Below are 13209 nucleotides of genomic sequence, written 5' to 3'. Positions count from 1 at the left end.
TGGACCCAGAGGTTGTAACGGGCTTTGTTATATAAAATTCGTTAAATTCGGATATACTTTCTTGTCACGTGCATGATGATGTAATATGGACAATCACGACGGCGAGAGAGTCGAGAGACCTTTAACCTAAACTGGGGTGTACGATAAGATTTGGTATATATAATAAGATGATATTTCACTTTCTTTTTTAATTTATTATTTATTAATTTATTATTGTTTACATTTTTATTTTTATTTCACGGTTGAAGTAATTTTTTAAATATAAAATTTACTGAAATATTTTTTATTGAAAACTTAGGATAAAAAAGTAAAAATATATTATTAGTGTTAAGCTCAAAGGTCCCAAAAGCTTTCATAGAAGTTTTACAAAAAATTCTTTAGTCATGTTTTATTAGTAAAAGACCTAAAATATATAAATTTTTGTATATTTAGTTCAAAAATATGGTCTATTTATCTTTTTTTTAAAAAAAAAAAAATATTAAATAATGTATTTACAACAAATTTTATAAATGAAATAAAAATTGTAAGAATTATGAAAGTTATTTTAGATAAATATTTCTTTGCTCTTTTTCTTAAAAACACTATATTACAAGAATTTTTTATATAAGATAAATATTTCTTCGCGCGAAAAAACATCACGAAAATTTTTTTAAGATAAACACAAAACGAAACTTGACCAATGAAATTCATCAAATTTAATCGTACACCTCAGTTTAGGTTAAAGGTCTACACCCCCACCTTAGGTTAAGGACACTCCACGACGTCATGTCTTAATATTGGAAAATTTGGGCGTGGGCTGTCAGTGAACTTTGGGAAAAATCTTTAGAAATTTCAAACATTGCTACTATGGAATTAAATAAATTACAAAATGATATAGCTCGGTTATATATACTTTTGGACGGATAATTAAATTAAAGTGTTCTTAAATCATCATCATTTGAGCGCAGCTTTCATCAACATATACTGCGCCTTCAGCATCGAATTTGCCGAAGAATTTTTGGATGAGAGCTCCGAAAAATACCAAACATTACGAAAGTGTGTGAGGAAGGTTCTTGGTATAATCGTTGGGTTGTTAAAGAATAGGACATGCGTGGATGATGAGTCAGACCCTATAAAAAAATTGGATACGTTTTTTTATAAAGTTTTCATACGATTTTTTTCCTTAGAAATAACGTATCATAATAGGATACGGAAAAATGCACAATTCCGTATCACTAAAAAATATGGTTTGGATACGGAATTTACACGGGATTCATATGGAATTTACATGATTTGATCACTGATTTTATCACGAAATTTATACGATTTGGTCACTGAATTTACTATTTGTATTATTTGTATTACAGTTTACTATAATTGTATTTTCATAAATCTAATTTTACTTTATTAAATTAAATAAAAAATAAAAAATAAACAAAATACAAATATATTATGAAAATTCCCTGCTTATTAAAACCACCTATTGCAACCAAAATTATCTACAAGTTCAGGTTCATTTGGAGTCAAATAACCTAAAAAAAACAAAAAAAAAAAGAAACATAAGAACGTCTAACTTAATTGGAACAAAACCCCCTCCTCATATAGTATCTGCAATCATCCAAGTCACCAAAGGTTAGCATTCCTACAAAAAAAGAAAGAGAACTCCAGAATGTCTGACCTACATAAAGGAAAAGAATTATGAAGTGTCTGATGAAAAAGAAACCAAAACAACAAAATAAATCCAAAACTGACCTACAAAAAAAGAAGACTCCGAAGCAACAAAACTGTAATAACCTATAAAAGAAAAGAATCTGAACCCAACTTACAAAAAAAAAAAGAAATTTGAACTGACCTAAAAAAAGAAAAAATCCTGAACCATCCTACAAAAAGGAAAGGACTCCCAAACTAATCTACAAAAAAGAAAAAAGAAAACTGAATCTTCTCACAAAAAAAAATCTGCTGGCCTATGAAATAAAAAAAGGAATAAATATAAATAAAATCAAAAAAAATATTTTTTTAAAAAGAGGGGTAACAAAGTTAGGAAAGTTAAAAAAAATTTTTTTTTAAAGGGGAGGACGTCAAAGTTAGAAAAATAAAAAATTTTTTATAAAGAGGAAATAGAAATAGAAAGAAGAAAATTTTTTTTTAAAAAAAAAGAAGAGTGGGAATAAAAGAATAAAATCAAAAAATTTTTTTTTTAAGGGAGAGTGATGAAAAAAAAACTTTTTTAAAGTGAGGTACGAAAAAAAAATTTTTTTTTAAAAGGGGGGTGATGAAGAAAGAAGAAAATTTTAGAAAAAATAACAAAAATAAGACGAGAAAAGAGAAAGGAAAGGAAAGACAGAAAGGAAGATCGGAAGATCAAAAAAAACGTATCATAACAAATCAATAAACAATCACGTGATCTCGTGTTATGATACGGGATTCTTGTAAAATTATCTTCTAAAAATATTAAGTTTAAAAATTCCGTATACATTCCGCATGATTAATTTTTTCCGTATACATTAGTTTTTTTAAAAAATGTTCAAAAATGAATTGCTTATTAAATATACGGAATTTGTATACGGAATCTATAGAAACGTACATAAAATGTATACAAAACATATCCTTTCCGTGTACATATTTCTTATAGGGAGAGGAGAGGAGGACTATGATAGAGGGTTATCGTTCGAAAAAATAATCGTGTATGATAGCCTGTGAACGTTAGCATATTGCATTCCGAACCATTATATTTATTTTTTTGCGTGTATCAATAAAAATTTTTCGCACAATAATTCAGAGTCTTCACATTTATCACATGTAACAGTGTAGACTGGTCTATTTGTTCTGGAAAGTTCTATGAATTAATGAAAAATATAATGCCTGATATTCTTAATATTCACCGAAAAATCAAGTCCGGACACCTAGAAGAATCTCCGGACAAATGTAAAGCGCATGAAGTTTTAAAGTTAGATCATGTGATTAAACTAAATCATGTGAACCAATCACCTGAAATATACACATTGTTTAGAGCAAAGGTGGTTTACAGAATTAGTTTCGCAAACTATTTTAAGAATTTCGAAACTTAATTTGCAACATAAAATCTCCGCTACCGATATAATAACTAATTTATATTTATAATGACTAATTTATATTAAGCTCTTTTTTTAATTTCATTGGTTCTATCCTTTCGCGCTCAAGTTTTACTTCGCGTTCTTCAATTGATAACCGGCGTTCCCTTAATAACAATCTTTGACCTTCATCTTGCGTTAAACTACAAGCTTTTTTGGATTTATTTTGTAATATTTGTGCCAACAATTTAGCTAGATAGTTCAACAACCAAAGAAAATATTTTTTATTAGTTAAATAAAGATTAATAAAGCCTTGTATAAAATTTTTCGTACCAATGGTTCCTTCATCGGGTTTTGTAGATTCCTGCAATACAATATCATTAAATTATTGTTAGTATATTACAATGATTGAAATCATATCATGAAGAATTTATAATGCTTACATCATCTTGCTCAGAACATTTAGCAGGGTTGACAATTTCAAGAATATTCATCTAGAAGGTTTGTGTAAACCATGCCAGGTTATACAGCTTTAATATATTGATCAAGCTCGTTAGTAGCTTGAATAGTCTGCAATGTCCGTGCTAATTCCAGTACACTGTAATGTCAGAATCATCTAGTACATTTAATAATTATGTGGCGCAGTGTTATATTTAGTTTATGTGTATAAAATTTTTAAAGTATTTTTATTTACTGCGGTCCGGAATGACGTTAAACTATCAAATATGTTCGATTAAGGGATTACTTTGATTTCATAAACTGATTCATATGTAATGTTTAGTATTACATAGTTCTTTTTGGGTTTAGTTTATTTTTATTTTTATATTTGTTAAAGTGTCCAGAAGAAAAGGTCACAACCAGAAAAGATTTTATTTCAAAAATTGAGGTTTGAAAACACTTAAAAAATATCTTTATAAAATCATTTTCTTATAAACAGGGTAAAAATTTAGCACAACGCAAAAAGGAATTATGAAGATCTTAGAACTTATTAAAATTATAACTTAGAAATTGACTTATTGGGGAATAATATTAAACCAAGCATTATATTAATTTGTATTACTATATTTATGTAATTTTTTTAATATTAATAAAACATCATTTTTTCAATGCTCAAGGACATTATCCTGACGATAAATATCCCAAAAGACAAAATCCTGACATAACATTTTCCGAATTCAATTTGTGAAAATGTAACTTTGGTTGGGTATATAAGTTTTTAACAATAATAGCAAATTTTAAATTTTTTAAAATTAACAAATGCTTTACAGATAGATATACAAAATAAACTGGGTAAAAATAATCTTCTATCTAGAAAGTAATTGTTAAAAAATTCATGTGTTATAGAGTTCCAATCCGTCATCCGACGGATGATCAATCTCTTCTCATTTATTTTTGGAAAGAGACATTTATGTTTCATAATTTATAATTTAGGAACTGCATTCGATGTAAGGTGATCAGACTATGCATTATTTAATTAATTGAACATAAAATAAATGGGGTGAAATCTTAGTCGGATTGAAATTTTCATCCGTCGGATGATATTTTAATCCGTTCCTAATTTCTCCTCACTTTCATTTTTGAAAAAAAAGTTTATTTATTAAATTATATACTGTATTATGCTCTTAGGATATCCTTAAAAAAAAAATGCTCTTTTATATTAATTAAATGAGCGTACAACTGTCAAAATGTGATTATCCGTCGGATGACGGATTGGAACTCTAATGTGTTACCGTTACGTTTGACCTGTATAAATAATTTTGAATTGCGCAGTTGTCGGGTCACGTTTACGTTCATGGCCAATTTGAGCGCTAATACAGTTCCGGTTAATGAAATTTTAATTGGATTTTTTTTTCTAATTAAACAAAAAAAAAGCTTACTAATCATGTTTCATTTTCGGCCATTCATGATGATACAATGATTGCAATCTGCAATCTGCAATCTGCCACAGAAGATCAATTACCAATTGTTGATTTAACATCTTTTTCAATCTCTTTTTTAGTTCAGATCTTTTTAATTTAATATAAATAAAAAAATAAATTACGTAATTTTAATTTAATATGTTTAATGTGAAATTGTAATTGTATTCAAAAAAACAATTGTCTCAATTAAGATAAATTACGTGATAAATGTAATTGTAAAATAATAAATTCATTTTTCATTTAATAAAAAAGAATTAAGAAAATATTATACAAAAAGTAAATTAGGTAAATATAATAAAAAATTTTATTTTTATATTTTTTTTTTGCAGTTAAATTAAGTATTTTTGTGAATCATTTTTCGTAAATTGATTTCGGGAAAATATCATGTCAGGATTTTGTCTTTCAGGATAATGTTGGGAAATCATTGTCGGGAAAAGGTTACGTCAGGAAAACGGATGTTGGGAAATCGTTCCGTAACTGCTTTATCACGGGCTTGAATGTTACAACACCTAACGCTTCAATCTGCGAGTTGAATATGAATATAAACTATAAAAAGTTACTAATAAATATAACCTGATTCAATTTGTATAATTCAAAGTACAAACCTTTTTATAATGAAGTTAAGCTTCAGATGACTTGCGATTTTTTTTCCATTTTTAGCTTTTTCCAAATACTTGCATTGGTTGCGGTTAATTTCTTAGTCAAAAAAAGGTCTATTAGCAATTCTTATTTATTATAGAATTCCTAGAATTTTTTTTTCTTTTGTTGCACTAGGAACGACACCCCCAGGAGTCCAAAGAAGAATGACACCCCCATAGGACTGTTTGCAAAAACAAAGGACGACACCCCCCTAGGTTTGTGCAACGCGCGAGGAACGACACACCATACACAGTTTTAGGAGAAATGATATCTCCAAGCTCTTGCAAGCTAGAGGAACGACACCCCCCTGTGTTGTGCTTAAGAAAAGATTATGAAATACCTGTTTACTTAAAAGGTCTGCAATATATCGCACTTGTTCATCTTTTGTATCATCATCAGTTATTTCCTTCAGTGCTGTCAAAAATCTTTTTCGCCAAACTGATGGAAGTTCAGCATCTTCGTCTTCCATAATTAATGGCTTCATTTTCGAGGAAGCTATCATACGACCATAAGGTGGTTTATCTTCGAAATAAGAGGAGATTGCTTTATCTACAATTTAGTATATATGAATATCATAATTCTTTTACTACATAAAAGATAACCTAACAAGAAAAGGAATTTCCGAAGTAGACATTACAACGGGTGAAAACTTGTCAAGAGAAAAGAAATGATCAACAGTTTAAGAAAGTTTAAGTCTAAGGTACGGTATATACATATCTTTCCGGATACATTAGCTTGTTGTGACGCAATAATACACTACTACAAAGCTTGGTTTCTCATATTTAGCCAAATATGGAAATATAAGTGTTGGTGATTACGAGTTATCTAATCAGAAGTTTTTCCCATGGCGTAGTTACCATAATTACTGTATAATTATATTACTTTGTTCTTTTATAATTGTCTTAAAAAAAAAATAAATCCCCTTTTTTTCTAAGTTGTTATAAAAACTTCCTTTTTTTTCTAAGTTGTTACAAAAAAAAAAACTTTATTTATTTTTTTTATTTTTCTAATTTTTCTAAGTGTTATGGTTACGTTACGCACAATGTGATGATAAAATGTGATGTGACAGAGAAAAAATCACGTGATCGCTAAATTTTGTTGGGTAGCCTCTCCCCGGCGTGTAGTTAGTGTTTTGTTAAAAAATTTTTTACTGCGGAATTTTAATAAAAAAAAATGAGTTTTTTTTAAAAAATTTATTAAAATAACACAAATAATTTTTTTTTCATTCTGATTGATTAAACAAATGACTATATTATTTGTCAATTAGCCTTACATGGCTAATGTCCTGAGTCATTTGATTTATCACTGTTTAAGAGTTAAACAAGGGCTATATAACAACATGAATCAAACATACTAACTGATAATAACAAATATATAAATTTGCATTATAATAAACAAACCAGTTAATGACTAACTTTTGGCATCTATAGTCTGAGCTAGAATATCAGGTAAAAATTTATTAGTTACTACTACCAATACATTTATATTAGCAGTAAAAAAAACATGAACGTAAGTTTACTTTAAAGAACTAAAAAAATATTTGTTGAAGTAAAGAAAAGAAAAAAAAATGATTTGTACATGTGTAATAAAAAGCATAAATAAATTATAGTTATTGGTTAGGTAAAATATCGGTCACCCTAGCAGGAATGACACATCAATAACTAGGGACTTCCCTAGCGTAACCTGAAAAAAATGTCACGAAATGGCCGGCATTACGCAACTTGACTAAAATTAAGTGTGGCGCACATGTGACGAATAATGTGTGACGAATAAGTTTTTACCTACTCGAAAAAAACCGAGTCCCTCAGATACTTATAGAAAATGGAAGCGCAGTGGGGTGTGACGGTTGTGACAAAAAAATGTCACGTGATTTTTCGTGACATTTTTTTCAGGTTACGCTGGGAAAGTCATAACTAGGTTACTGCGCCAGTCAAACAAAAGGGTATATTAAGACCGATGAAAATAAAAATGTCTATCCGTCAAAATCAGCATGATTCCCGACCAATAATAACAGATAATGATTGTACACGTGATATAATAGTAATGACAGTAATTTTACGGGAGCGAACACTACTTATATATATGTCATTATTATAGCATATTTAATTATTTATGACAAATATTACAGCACATTTCGTACCAATGTTTTATTGTTTATTAGTGCTAAATCATACAAGCCCACAATGTGATTAACATAAATAAATAGTCCAAGAGGTAAATTTTATTAGCCTATAAAGATAATTTAAAAAGAAAATTAGAATTTAGAAAATCACTTTTCGGCTTAAAAAATAAAAAATTCAAAAATTCAAAAAAAAGTGAAAAAAAAATTTCATTGTTCTTTAATATACGCCAATGCGGTAACATAAAAAAGGAATAAGAAATATATTTCTGTAAAGATACAGTAAAGCTCCATGTGCAAGGGTTAGTAGGAAAATAGCTATGAGTTTCTAGACACCCCACTTCTTAGTATAAATTGGGTTCTAAAGGTAAATCTAAGATAGGCTTAGGATTTATAAACTTTATAAAATTATTCATTCCCCTGTTCCTTAATTTCTTTCCCTAATCTCGTGGTGAGAATGTGCGACAATGATGGAAGAGGGAGGTAGTGAACGGGAGGGCGATATGATTCTATGCGCGAGATGCTTATGTTTAGTAAACTCGTGGGCACATCCTTGTGATGGTTGTGTATGGTATGATATTACGCGTAAGTAGGGCTATAGTACTTAATCATTAATACAAATGACGAGTAAGCACAATATTTCCGAAAAGCACTATTATGTAAGGGGAACGAGAATGAATTAGTTAATAAGAGAAAAATAAAATATTAGAGGACATGATAACGAACCAAGCTAAACGTTATGACATTGCAAAATTTTGTTAATGTGTGATGCAAAAAATTTTTATAAAAGAATTATTTTAAACAGATGCCTAAATTTAAGGAAATTAATAAATGTTAGAGTTTAAATTTATCACACGTCATGCACAAAGATGAAAAAAAATATTAATTTGTGAAAAATACCTCACTGACTATGAAAATTCCGTCAGTTGAAATCAGAACCCTGCCTTAATCGAGGTTCATTAAAAAAAATTCAAATTTCAGATAACATTACGCCAATTGAGTTCATCTAAAAAAAAAACTGTAATTAAAGAAATATTAGGTATTATTGGCTCAAAATGATCAGAATTTGTGACAACGACAACGGTTCCGATCCAATCGTAATTTGTTAAATATAAAAAAAGTTGTTCGCTCACGTACAATAACCTATCTTATCACGAAAAAAAGAGAAACTTTTATTGATTAAAAAAAATAAATATATGGTCGCACAAAAAAAATCTCAAGTATATGACTGATAAACTGATAAACATCTAACCAACCTCTACCTAACCTAACGTAAAACTAGACGCCGTGGATAAATAAATATCAATTTTCAAAAAAAAAAAAATAATATTTGAGAGCTATTTGCGAATATTTAAAAGTACATCGTTAATTAATACTACTCTTATAATCACTTAATTACTTATTTAATATGATTATAAAACATTCCTATTCACCCGCCTCTGCTCCTGTTTCAACGATGAGAGTTATTATATGTTGAACCATATTTTTTTAATATGTTATAAATTCTGTATAATCATTAATAAAATTTAAATAATCATCAGATTCATACTTCTTAATAACTTCCTCACTCTCATATTTTTTGATCAAATCTTTAAATTCAATCTTATAATCTTCATCCAATTTTACGTTATTTAAATATAACCATAAAGATTTTCGTTTTTCCCATTTATTAAAAAATGATTCAAAATTTTTCGTTTTGAATTCGAAAAAATTAAGTTGTAATTTAAAAAGACTATTTGGAGCAAATTTAATTAATATATCTAATAATTCATCCCCATTAAGATAATTATTAATTTGATTATCCACGTCAATATATAAACCTTCTAAAAATTTACAATTTATTAAAAGTTGTTTAATTTCTTCAAAATATTGACCTTTTAATGAAAATTTAACATATTTAAGATAAGGACAATTTTGATAGATTATCTGAATAAAATTTCTTGATTGATCTACTAACTCTACCGTACTGTAACAAATATTATTCGTCCAAATTATTTGAAGATTACGTTCAGTATTTTGTATTATTCTTTTCGCCGTAGAAAATGATACACAATCTAAATGAATTACTTGTAATTTTGTATATGATGAAAAAACTAATTGATCTTCTAATCCTGTATCAAATAACATATTACCATCTAATATAAATGTTCGTAAATTGATTAATTTTGGAAAAAAATTAATATAAAAGGATAAACTTATACTTTCAATCGGAATATCTAAATATATAAGTTTATTAGAATGCTTAATTATAGCTTGGTCAATCATTTGACATTTGTCTTCCCACTTCATCATCATGTTAAAATTTCTATTAACCGAAATTTTTATGTATTTTAAATTTTTCTGTATTTCTATTAATTTAGCAAGGCCAGGATTCGAACTTGTATATAAAATACAAAGCTTTTCTATTAAATTACACATCTTAGTTAATCCATAGAAGAATTCTTCATCATCACAACTTTTACATTGTAATTCTTTAATACGTGAAAGATTAGCCGCGGCTCCGGGATACTCGTATATCGGACACTTAATATCAGTGATGTCTAAAAATTTAAGGGAAGTGCATTTATCGATAAAAAGTTTATAAACTTCTTGTTCCAATATACATTTATCATAAAAGGGTTGATAACAAATATTTTTGACATTCAAACATTGGTATTTTTTTCTAATATATTTAATTAAGTGAATGTAATTAAATAATGGAGTTTGTTGTTGTTGAGGTATGTTTATATATTTATTAATGCTATCCTGATTTCTTAAATAATTTTTTGATTCTTCTGATAAATGTAAAAGAATAGTATTGAGAAATAGCTTATCTCTATTAAAATCCTTGAGATTATTTAAGAACTTCCATGGATCCTTCCATAAAATTGGAACGACAGTTTTACACCAAAGTCTATTAACTAATAGACAAGAATACAGGGAACGTCTATCATCATGAAGTTCTTCAAATATAAGTGGAAGACAGTCTTTATCAGTTACTACCATCTTTGTTAAAAAAGTTAAAAAGGTTATAATATATCTTTTGGGAACGAAAAGAACCATTAGGATATTAAGAACTTGTGAATATATATATAGTTAGTAAATATGTAATCTCGTGACAGTTTCAGTAACACGGAGAAAGTGGCGTTTGAAAAAAATATACCATACAAGTCAAAGAAACGTGTAATAAAATTATTGAAAAATACCAATGCAATGATTTGTGTGAATAAAACGGAATTCATTTTCCAGTCATATATTAAAATAAATAAATAATTTTTGAATTCAATTAGCTTTGCATATAATCATATAATCATAAGATTCATAACCTTAATAGATTTTTTGAAAGATTATGAAAAAAGATCATTCAATTTACTTAATTTAGTAATCCAAAAAGTCAGATAATTTTACTATCACACAAACTTTGATAATCAGAAAATTTGATATTATTATGTAGTAGTGATGTCATAATGATCATATTAATCCCTTAAAGGAAATTAAATCAATGTACTGGTTAATTTAACCGACAGTTATTCAAGTATAAGGATCTATATGGAGAAGAAATTCCTGAGCCATTGTACTCAATAAATCAATAAACCAAAACCATGAACTTTTAAAATATCTTCATATGACCATATCAATTTCTATAAATGGATACACTTTTAACTATTTCGTTATAATTAGGATATTCTAATAAAATTCCTATATATATAAGTTTTTTTTTTTTGAAAAATTTAAGATTTTCATCATCATCAAAATTATGATACATGAAAAGGTAAAAGTAAAATAAAAGCCATGAAATAAATCAGGTTAAGGAAGAAAGTCCGACAAAAAAATGATACGTATGAAGAGTAAGCAGTTTTTATTAATTTATATGAATTTTTTTTTTTCTCAATTACCAAACGCTTATTCTCTTTCTAATCCTTCATAGAAGTTTACAATGTACTGATATATGGTATTTTTGCTATCAGAATTTATATTGGAAATTGTAATTACGGCATGAATATGTATTTTTTTAGTTCTTTATATCGTATAGGGTATTTAATAACAACTTATTTCAATCAATAAAAATTTATAAATTAGATAAAAGAAAGAAATAATTTTACGAAAAAATTACAATTATTTATATCATAATAGATTCAGTTAGATTCAGTTATAAAGAGGCGAAATAAATATTTCTAAAAATTATAGATATTATATTAGAATACTAAACAAAATTTAACCAAAACTAGAAAACGATTCTTGAGACCGTTGTTAAGTTTGGAGCGGAAGATCTTTTATTACGAGAATTTACATGTAACCAATCACGCGTGACTGAGTGGACAAACAGAACAACATTTTGTATCACCCCTCTCTAGATAATTTATTTTCGCTTCGCTCCGGACAAATTCTATTAAATTATTAGACATTTTAAAAAGATTTATAAATATTTGTATGATGACGTAAATTAAAATTAAGTTTGCCAACATAAATGCATAGTATAATGTAGTTTACCTTGGTGAAATTAAAATATAATTATTTAATCCGAAAAATCATAATATCCAGAATCAACCATTAACTTTCCGTAATTCGTAATTCATGATGAAAAGTATTATTATTATATTATTTTTTTTATTGAACTTAAAATGCCTTGTCATGACATTTTTAAATTAACCAAATTAACAATGCATTTTGGAATAAAGAATTTAAGTAAATGAGAATTATCTAAAATAATTATTAATAGTGTTAATAAATATGGACCTCCACAGGAAAAGCCGGGGCTCGGCCGATTACGTATTTTCGAGAAAATCGAGGTTTACAGTTGATTTCATAACGGGGCACTTGGCCGAGACTTGTCAGGTTGTCGGATTGTAGGTAGCCAATCAGCTCAAAAACAGGTATCACGTGATATTGGCTAAATCATGTGTTCGTTATTTTTTCAATTTGCCGACAGCCGGCAAAGTGTCCTGAAATCAGCTGTAAACTACGCAATCGATTTTGACGATCATTTGCGATTTCTCAAAAACGGTCTTTATAACTTGGGACGAAAATTTGCAAGCATTTATTTTCTTTTTATTAAAATCATGAAATTTATATATTTGTTATTTTTAATAAAATTATTGTAATATCTTGTAAAAAAAATCAATTCGCCGAAAAAACTTATCAGTTATACGGTTAGATTTATAAGCACATGATCATTGCAAAATTTCAAAATCATGTGATTGGGCCGAGTCCCAGCTTTTCCTGTGGAGGTCCCCAAATATCAAACTACAAAACAATCTATTCGGTTTGCTATCGAACTTAATTGTGTTTCATATTCTCAGTCTTGTAGTAGAAAAAAATCAAATAACAATTTTTTTTATTTATGTTTTTGCGGTTTCCACCGATATGACGTAAATTATCATGTGAATTTTTCGTGACTTATCGTGTGGGCGATTTTGAAAATTAAAACGGATTGAAATCTTGCTGATTGATGACTAATTTAATCCGCTTATAGTTCTCCTTTTTGAAAGAGTTTAAATATGCTAAAAATGTGCAGTACATTAAG

The 13209-nt window shown here is 27.8% G+C and overlaps 3 protein-coding genes across 3 annotated transcripts; all 3 read right to left on the bottom strand.

The window, feature by feature from the left end:
- Positions 1-3102: 3102 nt before the first annotated feature.
- OCT59_016184 (uncharacterized protein) lies at positions 3103-3523 on the bottom strand (the record flags this gene model as incomplete). The annotated part of the gene is made up of 3 exons (XM_025330988.2): positions 3103-3281; positions 3363-3393; positions 3473-3523. The coding sequence occupies 3 exons, from the start codon at positions 3521-3523 to the stop codon at positions 3103-3105; spliced, it is 261 nt and encodes an 86-aa protein (XP_025164639.2).
- A 2275-nt stretch (positions 3524-5798) lies between these two features.
- OCT59_016183 (uncharacterized protein) lies at positions 5799-6056 on the bottom strand (the record flags this gene model as incomplete). The annotated part of the gene is made up of 1 exon (XM_066132304.1): positions 5799-6056. One exon carries the CDS (start codon positions 6054-6056, stop codon positions 5799-5801), a length of 258 nt encoding a protein of 85 aa, XP_066003300.1.
- Positions 6057-9194: 3138 nt separating this feature from the next.
- On the bottom strand, positions 9195-10691 carry OCT59_016182 (uncharacterized protein; the record flags this gene model as incomplete). Its single annotated transcript, XM_025328919.1, has 1 exon — positions 9195-10691. One exon carries the CDS (start codon positions 10689-10691, stop codon positions 9195-9197), a length of 1497 nt encoding a protein of 498 aa, XP_025164640.1.
- Between the last annotated feature and the right edge of the window lie 2518 nt (positions 10692-13209).

Source organism: Rhizophagus irregularis, chromosome 24 (assembly GCF_026210795.1).
Source record: "Rhizophagus irregularis chromosome 24, complete sequence".
Lineage (NCBI taxonomy): Eukaryota > Fungi > Glomeromycota > Glomeromycetes > Glomerales > Glomeraceae > Rhizophagus > Rhizophagus irregularis.
The sequence above is the reverse complement of the archived record's forward strand: the minus strand, read 5'-3'. Positions and strand labels throughout refer to the sequence as shown.